Below are 18538 nucleotides of genomic sequence, written 5' to 3'. Positions count from 1 at the left end.
TGAGATCAGGTGAAATGGTAGACGGTCCTGCTGCTTCCTTTCTTCCTGTAATTCACCTTTTGACGCAGCTGCACAAGGAGCTTTAAAAAGGAACATTTCAACAACTTTGCTGCAAGTGGATTATTCTTCACTCTTACTTTAAACTTTTCTTTTTTTTTATTTGCCAATGCTTGTCCCAGACAAACAGGTGAGTCTTGGTCGCTCACACAGTTGGGACACATTAGGGGGTAATGAGGGTCAGTGGGACAGGGCTGAGGGTGTTTACGAGCAGCAGGCAAGAGTAGCAGGACGCCGAAGCTCTCTGTCATACGGAGAGGGAGGAGGTTGGTACGAGACTTCATCAGGTGCACGCCCTCCTGACCTGGAATTAAAACGGGATCCATATTCCTACCAAGAATACGGACAGCTTTATGCAGAACGCCACGACCCTCGGATGAGGAAAAGCTCTGCCCCGGACCTAAACCATTACGAACGACCCCAAATGGCTCATCGAGGCTCCATTCCGCACCCGGATTACTATCCCCACGATCCAGCAATGACTCCGAGACCACCTGAAGGCTATTATCAAGGTCCACCTTCTCATCCACTCAGTAGGTCGGGCTCTCATCTTGGGATGGCTACAGGATCCCGTGCTGGATGGGATCAAAGTCAAGGAGTGAGACCAGGAACACAACCTCCTTCATCACCTCTCCCTGCTGCTGCCCCACCTCAAACCACACATGACTTGAACCGGGTGTATCGAGAACCTGCAACTGCATCGAAGATAATGACCGATGGTCAACAACGCATTCCATCTCGTGCGCCATCTCCAGCTCATTATGGAATGGAGCATCAAACACCTCGATATGCAGGTGAGCCACCTCTTACTGGTCAAACTGTTTATACAGACATCAATGGCCGCCCTGTGGATGCACAGCAACAGGCTGCAACCTGTCTGGTTATTGATCCTGGCAACCAGGGTGTGATAATGAGGCAAGAGGCAGCCTCTCCTTATACCATTCAACAGCAGCAGCAGCAACATTTGCAACAACAAATACAGCAGCAACAGCAGCAGCAGCAACTGCAACAGCAACAACTCCAGCAGCAGCAACTTCAACAGCAACAATTACAGCAACTTCAACAACAGCAACAGATGCAACAGCAGCAACTCCAACAGCAACAGTTGCAGCAAATTCAGCAGGATCAGTTGCAACAGCAACTGCAGCAGTCACTGCCTGCTGCTTCAGCGATCAGTGTTGCTGACCCTAACTTATCTTTGGGACCTCAAGTTCTTCCTCAACCTGCACCCATGCAACCAGCAGTGGTCCCAGTAGCGCCTGCTCCTGTTCAAGTAGCACCAATTCTGGCACAACCGCCCCCGGTAACTTCACTACCTGCCCCTCTTCCTGCGCCCGTTCCCACTGTACCGCAGACCCCTTTGCCTGTGGAACCCAAGAAGAATGTGGATCCTGAGTTTTTAGCCCTGCTTAGAAATGAAGGCCTCTCAGAGAGCACCATTTCCTCACTCATCCACCAGGGGTTCGACTCTTCTAGTATGCTGGCTGTAATGGAGGAAAATGATTTCCGCACAGTTGCGCCTAACCTCGGCCAGGCTCGAGTTCTGTCTCGCCTCGTGCACAACTACAAGCGGCCAGTTGAACCTATCCCAGGACCTTCACAGCCGCAGACACCAATGAGAGGAAGATCTAACAGCTTTAGCCATCGTTCTGACATGTATCATCAGCAGCACCACCATCCACCACATCCTCCACAAGCATTGGCTGTTGACCCCCATGTGTTTCCCCCACAGACTCCTGGGGCTATGCAAACAATTTCACCCAGAATGGGAGAGGTGATGGGTAGGAGACCGAGTAGCGCACCTTCTCAGCAACTGCTGGAGGCCTCAGGGGGATACATAGGTCATCCCCCACGGACCCCTGGCCCATATACTGGAGCAATCATGCCTGTTCATTCAAGACCCATGTCAGCATATTCCTCTGGAGTTCAAGGAATGCCCTCTCAGAGTATGCAGATTATGTCCCAACAGATGACCGGGTCAATGCCTGCCATGCCGGGTTCTTTTCACTCTATGTCAGGTATGCCCCAGCAGATGCCTGTGTCCATGCCAGCTTTGCCACAGCCTCCACAACAGGTGCCCAAAGCGTACTCTACAAACTACACAGTGCCCATGGAGCTGATGAAGAGAGATAGGAATTTAATTCCATTATCACCAATGCACAGCCCACATTCCAGTCCTCAGCTAATGCGAAAAGGGCCAGCGGCAGACAATGCACTTGTACCTGTAGGAGCTCCCGGTCAAAGCCAAAATGCTTTCATTGCTAATCAGAAGCTGTCACGTCGAACAGGACCTCCAGTCATCGTGTCATCTATGGCTTCTCCGGATACAAGTAATTTTTTTTTTCCTATACTTAATCCATACCGTCATTACTCATTTGTTTTCCATCCCTCTTAGTGCCTTTTCGTTCAACAGCTGGTTATGCTTGTAAGCTGATAGTGATAACGTTGCAAATGTTAATGTATGCTCAGTAGTGTGTGGTGAACGTCCAGGACTAAAAGCGTTGTATCATTAGCGCTGTACCACAAGAGATTTCATGGTTGTAGGAATGGATGCATTTCTTGCAGATTAGGACTTAAACTATATTCAATTAAACGGTTGCCCCTTTGAACTATGTCGTATAACTGTGTAATAGGAGATGCACACTGGCCTCCAGTATCTAGGAAGACCAGAACATGGAGAATTGTATTCATGTAAAACTAGAGATGTGTAAATTCAGAATGTACAGGACTAGTTATTGGATCATGGCACATAATCAAGAAATTTAAATACGCTCAACTTCTTTTTTTTCAAACCAAATACACAATATCCCACTTTTTGTATGCACAACTTAAGGTGCTGGTAAAAGGTTGCTTTATTATTGTCAACCCCTCAAAGCACCATTCAACACATAATTTACATTTTCTCTTTGTTGCAGTAATGGTATAGTTAAGGAAAACAGGCTTATTTTGAGCCAGCAACTAAACAATAATGATGGTGAAAATGAGGCATATCTGGGAAAATAAAAGACGACTACCTCTCCAGTGGCTGTCGAATGCGAAAATGTGACAGCAGCTGCAGCAGGGGAACAATTTGACAATTTAGTAAATTTGTTTTGTGAGCCGACACGCTGGGCTAGGAGTTGTCATTTTGTTTTGTGTTTGTATGTGTGAACTGTACAAAGCCTAACATGTTAGTATTGCAGATCTTGCTATGTGAACGGCTTCTGATAGAGAGTTCTGTTTCCGTATTTGTTCCGCCGGAACAGTTGTGGCTTAACAAAGTGATTACATGACCTTCACGATATGGCAGCTGCGAGCAGACTGACCACTGCAGACTGGACAAGAGACCTTTTGATGCCCTTGTTAAGTGGAATAAACTATGTTTTGGTGAACATCGCGAAACACAGCTCTTTAAGTGATGGCAATGTATGTTGATATTTAGTTTCTTTACGTTGACCTTGCCATTATTATAGATTGTGTGGTTACATTTGATTTGAAAACAGATTGAAAAAAGGACCTTGAACTTATCTTTCCGGACTTGTTCACTTGTTTCAAACGTTAAAGTCTTCCTCTCCAAGATGCAGTAAGTCTCTGATCATGACCATGTTTTTAAGTTATTACTTTATAAAGTTCTCCCCCATCTGAAATCCCAGCGAACGAGAGGTTACGAAAGAAGAGTCCATTATGACACAATAATAGCCATTACTCCTCCTCCAGCCAGCTGTATTAAGTCCTATTAAGAGCAGAAGACTGCAAAGGGAACTGACTGAACCTTAACAAGTTAAATTCGATCCATTTGCAATTTTAATTTTGGATGTTTGTGATTTTTGTTGTATGTTTCATAAAGTAGGGCAGCGCATAGTAAGTGGCACCGTGGGGACCCAATTTGAAAGCATCATTACATCTTTTTTTAAAGCACTGTTTTTGTCAGTATAATGTGTTATCGCTGTGAATGTCAGAACTGAAGCGGTTATATTCATGAAAAACATGAAAAATGTCTAGATATCAACTCTTACTTACTTAAAATAACTGAAGAAAACAAACGGTTGACAAATGTTTACTTGTTGTAATTAATCACCGACCTGTTTCTGGAACTATTGTTTAAAGATGCTCAACACTTTCTTTTGGAACATTCATGCCTTAGAATGGCATCAGTGTCAGTCATACATGTTAAAAAGACATACGTTTACAGCAATTAAAGTGATAGTTAACTCTAAATTCAAATTTCATTCTCTACTCACCCTCATGTCAACCAAGGGTTGGGATTATTCTGAGAGTAATCTGCTCCTTTTTAGAGTTATAGACAAAAGAGTATGTCCATTTAAATTTTGCGATCAGGCTTTACATTTCTTTGTCCAAAATAAATCAAAATACATTACGGTCTACACTGGGAGCTCTCGCAATATTAAATTTGAGTGTTTCCTGTCTGTGTAGCATGTTAGCCTTTTAGCTTCTGATACAAACAATCTTAAAATAAAGTGTTGTTTAAATTTTTCTGAACAATTTTTCTTGTCAAGATGAACGTTACAGACGAACAGTATGGAGGTATTTGGTTGTTTTAAGTGTCTTTTTGGACGAAGATAAAGACAACTGAGCTCCAGTCGCTACATTAAAATGAACAAACATTTTTGTCTTTAACTCTAAAAAAAGAACAGATTACTCTGAAAATAATCCCAACCCTTAGTCGACATCAGGGCGAGAAGAAAACGAGTGAAACTTTTGGCGAACCGTCACTTTAACACTCAGGGAGATTGAGCACGTGAATGGAAAAGTCTTCCGTGCCACATTACTCCTACAAATGAGTTTTCCAACATCCACCTTCCATGTGCTTCTGTCTTCCTTCTCACAATTATTGTAAGTGCAGCTGATGAAGTCCCTCTCTGCTCTGCTCGTGCACGTCTACACTCTGGCCCCCGAGCCCCTGTTGTTGTAAACACGAATGTCTTGTTGCATTATGTTAATACGGCTGCACCAGTGTAGCCTGGGAAGACTTCACAGCTGCTCCAGCTTCACAACATTCCCCCCTTATTATTGCTCACGCAGAGACCTGCACCGCTTCCTGTTGACATTAGTTGCTCGAGCATGGAGATCTCAAAACAGGATTTGAAAGAAACGATCGCAGGACTCTGTGATTAATGCCCTTTTAAGTTTGCGGTGTGCATGTTCCATGTGTGTTGCCATCATTAGACTGCACGACAACACAGGATTTCTTCATCAACACAACTGCAGAATGACTATCAGCATCATTGCTCTGATAAAATCGAATTACCGTGCTGATGGTCGATTGTGTGATTGTGTCATTTTCTCTCTGCAGGTTGTAATGAGACAGGGCAGGGGAGGGTTTAATCCTCCAGATCCTTCATTTCCACTGCTGCGCTAATCCACTGTTACTCTCATTCTGTATGGTCCACTTGTAGTTTGGGTAACTGTGCCAGGAGGTTGAAACTGATTCACACCGAGCTGCTATCGCAGTATCGGTACGACTGTTTTTTTTGGGTTTATTTTTAAGGTGGCAGTTACATACAGAGTCTCATTGAAAAAGAAAAGAAGGCGGTTCTATCCGCGGCTGCAATTTCGAGGGTCACATATATCATCTTTTAGTGTATTCATCGGAGTACAAACCTAATTTGCATCCGGCCGGCGTTTTGTTGCGCTGGTAATTTCATCTGTTAATGGACATAATTTTCCGAGAGCGTATTCCTAAATTACATGTTGCTAGGCAACAATGTTTTTTTTTTGTGTTGTTGGCTGTCATGTTTACTTAGTTATTAGTGCGCCGGTTGACAAAGACGGCGGATATACCATCATCCGTTCATGAACACATTAGTAAGTTAATACACAGGACTTTGAAATGGTGTGTAAAGGTAGATACGGTGATAAATAATTGTGTTCCAGCCCATTTTAAAAACAGCATGACTAAAGGTCTTAGGTACTTGTTAAGTTATATTCTATTCAAACGGAGCACAGCACCTCCTTTTTCCAAGGCGGAACACTTCCGCCAACCACAGTTTTGATGACTGGAAACCATAATATTAAATAGAGGCTGAATTTGACTACTAACAGCTCCATCATTTATTAATTTTTTAATAAAGAAAGGTTTTTAATACTTCATCAGAGAGAGTAAGTGGCACCATAGTATAACAATTTTAGAAAGTATTTATTTTAAAATTTAGTGTTGAATGTTTGAAAAAGTCGTGGAGGAAAGACCTGGAGCTTGAATTACGATTTGTTGATACACATTTTACATGAAATTTGCTTTTCATTATTATTCCAGTAAAGCCATAGTCATTAAAAGGCAACTAATGTGTTGATTTGAGTATGTATTAAATAGATGTTAAACCTCTATTGTACTCATCAGTATGTGTCTGTTTGTACAAAACTCTTTCATTGAAATATTTACATTAGTAAATGGGTTTAAGCCCCGCCCACCTCCTGGAGATTAAATATTGTTTACCATAACCACACCCACTCTGCTGTGATTGGTCAAACATAGAGATTTGTTATCACATGTAGAGGAGGAGGGAAGACCATTATAATCTCATAATGGATTCATTCATTTTAATTGTTATTTATTATTTTGTGCCATATCTATTGATTGTTTAAAACAAATTTTGATTCTCAGTTTTATATCATTCAAAATGGCAAGTTTATGATGCAAAATAATACAAATATCTGAACGTTTGAATGTAGAATTTTAGATAAATTCATAATTAAAAACATATATTAGCAATGTCGAGTTTCACATTGTCAAATATGACACGTTTATAATGCTATAAATAAATCAATAATCATCCCAAGTTACAATCAATGACTGCCAGAGAGCTTTTCTAGAGGACGTGCACTATTATCCCACAAAATATACATAACATTTAAAGTCGATTTTTGAGAACTTAATAATTAAATCATCATATTTTAACAATCGTAATATGAAACTGTCAAAGACGACAGTCTTATGACGCTATTGGTCGCATTGAGGTGAAGACGTCAGTCTTATTAATCGTTTAAATCGACGTCTGAAACAATAACCACCTCAGCACTCGGTTGTAAATCAGCAAAAAAAGCTGTTGTGTAGACTTTGCAGAAAGATAATGCAGTTGTTGTACATCAGCTGGCAGTGTTCGGTCCTCCGAGGGTTCATTAGCAACTCTAGTAAACAGTGTCAACAAGTGGAGAAAAAACCTCAAGTAACCGGTGCCTTAAATGAAGATGGCAGGTTCCCACTGCAATTTATAATACAGTGTGCAATACCCTTGAGCAAGACCCCGCCTATATATGACTAGCAAGTACCGGTGGCCCATCCCCCACAGCGGGATAATCACCCTATAGGGCAGAGTGGGACTTCCACTCCTTCGCTTCCAGCCTGCCGAGCGCGTGTTTGCCGTCGTACACGGAAAAAATCCTGATGCCACCACAGGTCAGTCTTGCTCTGCGTGACACACTAGCCGCGATTTCCATTCTCCTGCTGTAGAGGATGACAGAAGGGAGGGGCGGTGGCATATTAGTTTTGGAAATGGCAGATTATGCATTACCGTGAGCAGGTCAGAGCCACAGGCAGTTGTTACGCTGAGTGAGGGATTAAGGATGATGGAGAGGGAGGGGAAGATAGGGTTCTGCCGCTGATGGATGAGGACTGATGGTCGGGGGTGGGGGGGGGGGGAGGGAAAACATTGACATCTGTCAGTCAAGCTCGCCAAAGACAATTGTTGGGTTGACTTTGTGAGGATCAGTTTAGCGATGCCTGGTATCTTTTTTGATGTTTTTACCCTTGTTGGCTAAATATGTCATAAATAACCAGATCATCACTTTAACAAATGCAATATATATTTTTTCATCATGGATCATTGAAAGTATTCATTTAAACCTTCGTACTTGACTAAACTTTGAAATCTTTTTGAAAGAAGTGACTTCCTAATAATGACTATTTACTTTTATACATTCAAGTTAAGATAAAGCAGAGGATACTCATTATTTTGATACCACATGAAACAAACACTAAAACATGCAATAAACCTCGGTTATAAACAATATTATAATTACTGTTCTTCTTAAAGTACTTGTATTTCAAGCTCTCAATTTCATTTTCATTCTCTTTTCAGCTGGGATGTAAATACAAATGGAAAGAGATGTGACCTAATTATTGATGCCATACATAGAATAAGTGTTATCTTCTCTTCTACGCCACTAAATCATGTTTTACATATAACTTTTAGTTATTTAAATATTACATTTCAACTTCCAAAAACAGATATAATTGTACAAATAAGCAGAACTGCTGATGAAGTCAATACAATAAAGTCAAATATACATAAAATAAATGTATAAACAGTGAGTAGAGCTTTTTTTTAATCCAAGAGAAAACAGTAATGTTTAAATATTTGAATATGGATATATAATAATATGAATATGAATATAACATTTATTTTAAATGTATTTTTATTTATTTATTTCATTATTTATAGGTGCCACCACAAAAGATTCCAGTGTTGTGTGTCAACACTGGCAGTAAAAGTTTTCTGATTCTGATATTTAGTTTGCTTGTTTTTTCATTCGAAGGATGGATGAAAGCTTATATATACCAGAACTGACAACATGGCATTATAATAGAGTTAAAATATTTTATTTTCAAAAGAAAGAACATAATAAATACTCTACATGACCTCACAAAGTCATTACATCACATCTTAAATGAAATAATGATATTCTCTAAGGATGTTTTGATTGATTAATGTGAATATGTTTTTAAAAATATCTGGAATGTTTGCTCACTAATCAATAGACCTTTTTCAGTGTCATTGATTTATTTTCTTTTTTCAATAATAACTGTACTTTTCAGATTGTATTGCACTCAATTATGTGGATTTTCCAGCGGCTATGAACATAGTTTCTAATATATTGTGGTTTGTCTTGAGGAACACGAATGATCTCGTTGACATTCAAGCATGAGGGGGAAGACCGATGATCACCAGAGGGGGGGTCGTTCTGTCGGGTGTAAAGCATATCATTATCGGCTCATTTCTAAAAGCAGAACTCTCTTCCTACACATCTTGTGGCAGCACCTTCTACATGAGTGTTCTTAGGTGACGCTGTTGGCGACGGGCTGGTTTGTTAGAATGAGTGCAGCTCATAAAAAAAAGCAGGATTACATCCAAATAAATCCCTTGGTCTCATTTTTTTTTTTTACGCTCAACTCACTCATTCGCCTACTTTTTATCTCTACTGTATTATATCTGGGTCAGTTCTTTTGGGAACCAAATAATTCACATCAATGGAGGTTTTTTCTTTGTTTGATTAGACTTGGATATCCACATTTGTTGCCATTTGTTAAAAATAAACTGTAGTGTAACGGGAAAACAATACAGTTTTTTTCACAATTTAAAGGGAAATTAAAATGTCTTTCATTTTCTAATCATGTCGACTAAGTGTTGGGATTATTTTCAGAGTAATCTGTTCCTTTTTAGCGTTATAGACAAAAATGTTTGTTCATTTTAATGTAGCGACTGGAGCTCGGTTGTCTTCATCTTCGTCTAAAAATACTTTTAAAAAAATCCAAATACCTCCAAACTGCTCGTCTGTAACGCCCATGTTGAATTGAAGCATAGAGATGGGAAATCGTTCCAAAACAACTTAAAGATGTCTGTCTATTTTAGGTTTTTTTTTAGGGTTTTATTGATAAAAAACATGGTCCGGGGACCAATTCCAATTTCTATTGGATTGATTATTGATGTCTGAAAGGTGTTTTATTTTGAAAATAACACCAGATTCCTCTGAAAAGATATTAGCTTGTGACTCTTGAAACGTCAAGAAACTTTTGACATTCATGTTTTATTTTTTTGTTGTAAACTGTTTCAACTCTTTACGTAGAATAACCAATAGCCAAGGACCTGCTGATTCAGCATTATACTGAGATGTATTTTTACATGCTTTCTTATTGTGACTTTTTTTTTATCCGAGGGTCTTAAAATGAAAGTATAACCATCACTATTCATAACACCCTTTAAGTGACAAATAAAAACCGTGTTACTGAGAAGTAGCTTCCAGGGAGAGAAGAGAGCAAGGAAAAAACATATGAGGTCAAACATTCAAGTAGAGAAAAGAAAGCTGCAGTCTGTATTTTCTTCTTTTCACTGAAGTAGAAGAATGCTAAAGATTTGTTGCGAAGGTCAAGGTCATGATGGATGCGGCCTGGAGGATGTCTTATGCAACATGTCGACGGTAAACTAGATCTGATGCCATGAAATGATTTAACAAAAACACTAAAACATGACTCAATTGATATTAGTGTGGACAAATGCTGTTATTACACATCTTTTCAAAAGTGCAAGACAGTATGGACTGTATCCATCAAGTGCAGAAAATGGAAAGAAATCTCAATGAGTTGGTTTTGTCAGGATTTAGTTGGAGATTTTTAAGATGTCATGAGATCAACTGTAAAGTAGAGATGTTGCCGTTGCTATTGAGAGAGACTAGAAAGGTTGTGAGGGACGTGAAAAAGGGAAAGTGATTTTCCATGATCCAGTATCAAATCTTATTTGATGTTAAATGAATATTAAAGCTTTCATTTATAAGTGGACTTGAATCAAACTTGGAGGTAACTTACTTATAGATAAAGTTGGGAGCTCAGTCATTTGGGAGAGACTCAGACCGCATACTAAACTTTTATTATCTTTGCAGCAGAGACTGAAGAAGTCCCCACATCAGCAATGTACAGTGAAAGTAGATTAATAAAAAAGATTCCCATCACAACAGAAGAGCATTGAAATGTGAGGCCGCCTCACCCGCCCTCTCCTCCCTCCCTCCCTCCCTCATCAAACTTCCTCTTTTCTCCCCCCTCTGCCGGTCAGGGAGTCGCCCCTGAATTATTCATGCTGAGAAAATGAAATCTTCATGGGTGTTAAGCTGCTGACCACACGGCCTGTTTACAATATGTGTGCAGAATTTGACATTCTTCTGTGTTTCGTCAACGAGTAGAAGAAGTTTTTTTCTGAGACAAAATCTCATTAGCAAGCCCAGAAAAAAAACGAAAATATTGCACTTCTCCCGGCGGACATGGACGTCAACATTGCTGTAAATAAGATTTCACAGTTTATTAAAGTTTCACACCGTTGGTTTTATTTCACATGAAATCCACGCCCATATTAGGATTTGGTATAAACTAACAAGAACAAACCCAATTATCCTCTAAACTACAGACATATGAGAGAAGTACAAGTAGTACTTTGTAGCAGAAAAAACTTGTTGTAGCTGTGAGGAAGATAACTCGTATTGCACTAACCAAACACAAACTCAGAGCTAACCAAACAATTATGGCCACTTTCCCTTATGTTAACAATGACATATGTTCAATGATGAGTCCACAATAGAACGACAGAAAACTACACAAACACAGAATGAGTAAATAATAATAAATAAACAGGTCGGCCTTGTATGACGGGGATTGTGTATATAACATGTGTCAAACTGGACCATGGAAAGAGATGTTTTTGGGAGAGGATGAGAAACACTAAGATAAACGAGCCTCTAAAACCTGACTGATGACATCATTAGTCATACTTCCTGTTACAGGAAGTTTGGTATTTATTAGTGACGGGTTGATGAGTCCTCATGGAAGAGCTGTGTAGTGAAGATACTGTATCATAATATACTTTTAATGCTACTAAATTCAAAAAAGGAGGCCATGTTTCATTGAATTAGTAGTGATGGTCTGATGAAGCTTCATGAAGCAGTGTCATGTTGTTTAGAGGTCAGTAGTTGGTAAGGTAAGGTAAGGTAAAACTTTATTGATCCGCCATCAGTTTAAAAATGATGTGATGTTTTGTTGGAACAGTTGTTCAAAACAAAGCGAAATAGTGCAGAGCTCGCCATCTAGTGGACTCTGAAAATAATGACACCGCTTCATGAAGCTTCATCAGACCATCAGTACGAATCAGTAGAATAGATTATAAATTATAGAGTGCCATCTAGTGGTCTTTCTAAATGAAGACACTGTATCATGATACAGTGTCTTCACTACACAGGTGTATCATGAGGCCTCATCAACCCATCACTAATAAATATAAATGTTGTTCAGCCCGGAACTCACATTGTCGAAGTATGTTGGCCCTTGTAAGATTGAGATTGAAATCCCTGGATTGTGACATCAACACATTTATTCAATTGTTGCCATGAATTATGGAATGCTAGAGCCAGTGTTGAAAATATGTTTCAATGGAAAACACACCGAAACGTTTGTATGAATGGATTGATTGAACTGAACGCAGAGTATTTGTGATGGATATAATCCATGTGATCACACACATGATTATTATAAAAACTTTTTTACTGCTTTTCAGCTATTTTAGGTTCTTTGGCGTCTCACCAATGCAAGATAAAATGGAAGCACACATGCCTTTTTGGTTAGATAAAGATTTCTGAAAGCTCCTGCTGAGAAGATTCCGTAGAAACAGATTCTAACCGACTAACTAGAAACCTTCCTGTCCTCGCTTCTGTCGGAGGAACAATCGGATCCACTCGTCGTCCCCCTTCATCAGTGACAATTAAGATAAACTGAATGTTTTGAACGTCGAAGTGTTGCGTTTGACCTGACCCGACTACTTAACCTTCATTACTCAAATCCCTTTAAGGCGTCCGTCAGAGATAACGGTTTCTTTCACAAGTGCGGACGTAGTAACCGTGGTAATCCACCGGTGCAGCAGAAAGGATCGATAATCTGGTCGGAGAGATTAGCACCGGAGCTGCATTGCTACATCAGAGGCAAGGCAACTTTAGAATAAATATAATAGGCATCTTTAAACAAATCCAATTCATTGTAAATTGACTCGTAGTAAATAGTTTCTACTTCAGGGTGATCAATAAAGTATCTATGGATCTATTATTTGTCTCTGGAAGGACTCGGACATACCTTTGTCTGACATAACTTTTAATGAAACAGTAACTCAGCAACATTTTGTGTAAAGAGCCGTCACTAACTCAAGCAAATATTATAGTTATATTTAGTTTTTTTATTTAAAGGGCAACTAATGTGTTGATTTAAGTGTGTCTTAAATAGATCTTGGACTCTATTGTATCATCAGTATGTGTCTCTTTGTACAAAACGTATTTTCGTTTAAATATTTACATTATTTACACTGAAAACACTAAGTTTTTCTGGAGATTTAATTATTTTTTACCATAACCACACCTAATCTGCTGTGATTGGTCAAGCATAGAGGTTTGTCACCGCGCGTCATCAATCCTGGAAGTCTCCACCTCCAAGGGACTTGTTGTATAAAAAAAGCGGGGCGTGATTACAGCTGGTTGAAGGAGGAGTGAAGCCATTATTACGACATAATATACTCCACTCTCATAACCTCTCATCCGCCGAGATTTCAGTCAGGGGTAGATCTTTATAAAGTAATAACTAAACTTAGTAATAAATATAGTAATGGTCTGATTGAATGTTTAAAAAACGTGCTTCTTCGGCAAGTTCAACTTTTTACTCAACAGAAACATTTAGGATAAAAAAGAAAAAAAATAGAAATATGTGTGGGAGAATTTACTATACTCATTGACAATCAACTACTTACTCAAAAAAGTTAAATTAATTAAAATAAAATGGAAAATATTTGTTAAGATTATGTTTTGTTGTCCTCTCTAAACTTCAGTATCCACTCAAGGATGTGACGTGAGTCTCCAGATCTAGATAAACGTATTGGATGCACTTCCACTCCTCCTGCAGTCACGTCTTTAAAATCTGCTTTTACAATTGACCCTTTTCAAAGATGTCCAGCCGTTGTTTATTCACCTCCATCTCTGACCCGCCGATCATTGTTATTCTTGTCAGTCATCGACACCATCATGTCGAGATTTAGTATGAAATGGCAAAAAAAATCTCTGCCTGAATAGTTGGGGACTGAGAGAGAGAGGGAGAGAGAGAGAGAAGGGGGCTGGCATTCTTAAAGAACCATGAAGGCCAGATTACAAATAATAAAACAGAGAGGGTGGAGGAGGGATGTAGAAAGAGGGGAGGGAGGGGAAGGAAAATATGTTGAGTGAAGGGGAAGGTCGGCGAGAATGAGAGAGAGAAAGTGGTCCGTGTGCCAGGAGCGCTGCACCCCTCACTGTGACTGCTGCGCTTCAAGGAATTTTTTTTCCCTCTTTTTATTTACCTCCCTCTTTCATTTCCCTGCATAGCTGTGCCAGCCATTTGTTTTTTGGTCTTTTCCATTTTTATCCCCCCCCCCACCCAACCCCAAACCACCCCTCAACCCCTCCGTCTCTCTTCCCCTCCCTCCCGTTCGCTCTCTCTCTCCCTTCTTCTTCGCCGTGTATCTCTGTGGCTCGCAACAAAAGGCTGACAGAGTGAGCCTGACGTCTGAATGAAAAAAAAGCCTGAACCTTTTTTTTCGTGAAAGGAGAGAAGCCGGAGCGGCGGCGGCGGCAGAAGAAGAAGAGAGGAAGAGAACAGATACATAAGTGATCCGGCGGAGGAGACAAGAGCGTGGAAATAGGGGGAGATGATTGCCGCCTGAAGACGAATGCAGTTTATTCCGTCTTGTTGGAGATTAACAGAGTTTTGAGACGTCTGTTTTTTTTCCACCCCCCTTTTCGCTCAGCCTTCAATCCCACACTCCATTTTTCTTTTTTCCTCCAGAAGTGTGTGAGCAAACACTGACTGAGAGAGAGAGAGAGAGAGAGAAAAAAAAGAAGGGATGCAGCTTCTGGGCGTGAGGTGACCAAGGAGGACAAATTTGGAATCGCGCTGTAGGGGGAACTATTGAAGACGGACCGAGGAAAGACAAACAGAGAGAGAGAGAGAGAGAGAGGGAGGGTGGACAGAAGAGGGGGGAGGTAGAGAGGTGAGGAGGAGAACCCCCCGGGCAACTGGCTGAGAACTCCCTCAATCTCCTACTTTTTATTTCTATGCCTCTCCATCACACTCGGTCTGCCATGTGCAGATCTTGATCACAAGAATGTGGAGACAACACTTTCCAGGCAAGCTGCATGTTTGTCCCTTTTTTTATTCACGTTTGAATGTGTGTGTGTGTGTGTGTGTGTGTGTGTGTGTGTGTGCTGGAGCTAATAATAAAAATCTGTGTGCGTTTATGATGGGGGGAGGAGGAGGAGGGCATTACGAGGGAGGGAAAAAAAAGGGGGTTGATGGGTGAGTTGGCTTTAAGGCTAATGAGCCTCTTATGTTCTTGCAATGAAGTGTGTCGAGTGTGTATGTTTGTGCGTGTGCGCGCCGCCCTAACCAAGTCCATGTTACCCCCCCCCCCCCCCACCCACCCTCCCAGTAGGAGACGATATTAAAAAATATGTAGCGCGAGACTTGTCGGATGCGAGAAGGGGTCGGAGTTCGCAGGCACGGAGGGAGGTTAAGTGTCGGTCCACGGCGTGTGTGTGACATTTAAAGAAAAATCTTCCGGTGGGATGGTCTCGCACAGGAAGAGTGTTTCTCTTCAGATTAACCGACGTGACCAATATTTTTTCCTGACGGTTGTGTTTTTTTTAAACTTTAACACTGGTTAATGGGATTTGAACCCAGGACCCGTTTGAAGTCAGCTTCACACTAAAAACTCTGCAAAACTGTACCTCTCGTGAGGTGTTGGCTGTCTGCAGTAGAGGTATTTGAAAATATTAGTTGTTGTATCGCAAAGAAGATACTGGATCGATATTGGAGAGCAGTGTATCGACTTTTTTTTTCAACATAAAAATGACTTATTTATTGCTTTATTGCTTCAAATTGTATTTTAGTTGTCACCAAAGTTATTTAAAGGTTGACAATCAATAGTGTGTTTAAAATAAAATAAATATATACTTTTTAAATTTGTAATTAACATGCAAATATGTTTTTTTTCATATTTATGTTGCAAAAAGAAACCTCCAGTCGATAGATGGCAGTAGTCATTACATCTTCCAAAGCTAAAAGAACAATGAACTGAGGACTAGAGGATACAGTCGACTCCAGCAGCTTTTGAAGCTGATGTTTGGACAGTTTTTGGTTTGAAAGCAGTTACATCTTTGTCGAGAGTCATGTGGTCTGTAAATACTGCAACACCACAGTCAAGTACTCGGACAATACTACAAATATATACTTGTTCCTACAGTATCACAAAATATCGCACTATTTCGTATTGTTGTCCGTGTATCGTGACATGTATCGTATCGCCAGATTCTTGCCGATACACACCCTTAGTCTGCAGTGGTCAGAAAAAAATAAAAACAGAAGAAACTAATGACCAGTATTGACTAATCAGGTCAAGGTCAGCATGTGTGGCTTTGATTCGTAAACCACTCATTATTGACGTTTTTTTCCTGCTTTGCAGATGAAAAACGCTGCTCTTGAATCATTTTTAAAAAGATTTTGATGTTGCACATTTGAGTGATTTGGGAAGATTTTTGTTGTTGCACTACAATAAAAAAGAATAAGAGCAAATTAATGTTTTCTGTCTTTGAGCTTGTCTTGTTGTTGCTGTGATAAGAATACACAAGTAATTCTCCACGAGCCAGCTTTATACTGTGTGTGTGTGTGTGTGCACCTGTGTGTGTGTGCACCTGTGTGTGTAAGTGCATGTGTGTGTGCGTGGCAGGCTTTTACACTGACAGCTGCTTTTGTCTCTGGAGCCCGATTGTTTTGAAGCCTCGCTGGTGAAGCACAAAAGACAACATTTAAAGAGGAGAGTGATGGATGAGCGCTCGTCTTCTGTTGTACGCTGTGTCATGTATTTGTCACCGACACCACCAGGGATTGCTTTTTTTTTTTCTCTCTCTCCTTCCTCATGTTGTTACACGTAAAACGGTTTTCTCTCGGATCCCCGATCCCCCCCCCCCCCCCAAACCCCCCATCTGCCTGTTAGCAGAACATTCTGGCTTGATAAGTTTGAAGGCCGCGGGGGGGACAAACAAAGTCTTTGTGTGTTTGCATGCAGGAACCAGAGATAGAGGCTGGGCAAGCTGGCCGCTGTGAGGGTCCGCTGTGAGGGTCCCCTGGAGGAGGCGGAACTGCCAAAAATAAGCACTTTCAGATGCTGAGGGGATTGTTAACACACAGATAAGCAGAAATGAGAAAAAATAGGCGCCATGTTTTAATTTGTGATGTAAGTGATGCTTATTACGCTAATTGTGGAAAGTTGCTGTATTTCTATATACAGTGTTAGATTTTATCCATCTATTCCAGCTCATTTGAGATGTTATTTCTTCACAGGGAATTACAAACTATTGCTACACTTCAATATCATAATTGTATTGTGTATCGATATTAAACAGTACTGTATAATTTTTGTATTACACAGCGTTTTTTAAAGCATGTGTTGCAATTGAACTTCTGGCCACTAGACGGCAGCAGTCATCACATCCTTCGCAGCTAAAGGAACATAGTATCCTGGCGATGACTAGGGACAAGAGGATACAGTCGACTCTAACAGCTTTTAAAGCTGATGTTTGGACATATTTTGGTTACAAAATAAATGAAAGGAGTTACGAATAGTGATGGTGTGATGAAATCATCATGAAACGGTGTCATGTTGTTTAGAGGTCAGTGGGTGGCGCCATCAGTTTAAAAATGATGTGATGATTCATTAGAAAAGTTGTTCAAAACAAAGGGCATGTACCCAAGGATACATCAAATTATTGTGGAGACGATCAGAAAAGGGTAGAAACAATCTGTCAATCTAGATCTTTCTTACTATGCTGTCAAATGACGTGCACGTTAGTCACATTAGTGATAATAATCATAGTCATCTTTGCATCAGTTTAGCTATTGCATCTCTGCTAGAGAGAAAATTTCATGTCAGTTTCCAGCCTTGCATCAGAGGACGGTGTGGGCATCCTGACAAACTGCAGCATTAACGCTCCGGCAGTTGACACTGCAGGAGCTCATCTGTTCAATTCGCCAAACTCCCTGGAAACACTGGACACACTCCATAATCGCTGAAGGTTTGGCAAGAAAAGGGCAACCTGCAACAATAATGGGCGGTTAGTCGTAAACAATGAAAGGCTGAGAATCTTTATTCGGTCATTTTTCTACCATTTCTATCTTGACTGACGTTTACTATGAGTGCTCGTGATGGAGGTCGCGGTGCGAGCTGTTTGACTCGACTAGCCATTTTCTACTAATGATCGTCTCTAGACAAGCGGCAGGATTTTGTCTCCATCATTTCTCCAAATTCTTGGATACAAACAAAACAGTTATAGCAGGGGTGGGCAATTATAATTCTTCAAGGGCCACATTAAATTATGTGAATGTTGTTAGGGGCCGTCAAGCAAAAGGAAAGATGAAAAAATCCCTTAAAAAAAGGACATTCGTCATTAGGCTGTGACTTTTGTTAAGCTAAATTAGCTGCACTTTTATTCTTGTATACACAAGTTTTTGTTCAAAACATTTCTTCAACTAACTAATAAAAAAGGTTTTGAGGGATTAATATATACTCAAAAAATTACACACAAAAAGTTAATAAGTGTTATGTTGAAATGTAAATCAATACAAAATACAAAACACAGCCGCACTTTGCCAAGGTCTGAGTTA

At 40.2% G+C, this 18538-nt stretch overlaps 1 protein-coding gene across 5 annotated transcripts in view; it reads left to right on the top strand.

Annotated features, from left to right (window-relative positions):
- Positions 1-18538, top strand: part of ctbp2a (C-terminal binding protein 2a) — a 71193-nt gene that overhangs the window by 31749 nt on the left and 20906 nt on the right. For 3 of the 5 annotated variants that reach the window (XM_087802200.1, XM_087802201.1, XM_087802202.1), the window contains exon 1: positions 151-2387. The exons of 1 other annotated variant lie outside the window; for it this stretch is intronic. In XM_087802200.1, coding sequence (XP_087658326.1) covers positions 167-2387 — 2221 coding nt within the window. In that variant the 5' untranslated portion in view covers positions 151-166. Of the gene's footprint in view, positions 1-150; positions 2388-14287; positions 15007-18538 lie in introns of those variants that run through there. One more of the 5 variants, XM_087802204.1, reaches the window with a different exon arrangement.

The sequence above is a fragment of the Callionymus lyra genome, chromosome 11, assembly GCF_982586985.1.
Source record: "Callionymus lyra chromosome 11, fCalLyr1.hap1.1, whole genome shotgun sequence".
NCBI classification, from domain to species: Eukaryota; Metazoa; Chordata; class Actinopteri; order Syngnathiformes; family Callionymidae; genus Callionymus; species Callionymus lyra.
Note: the sequence above shows the minus strand (reverse complement) of the source record. Positions and strands in the feature narration are given on the sequence as shown.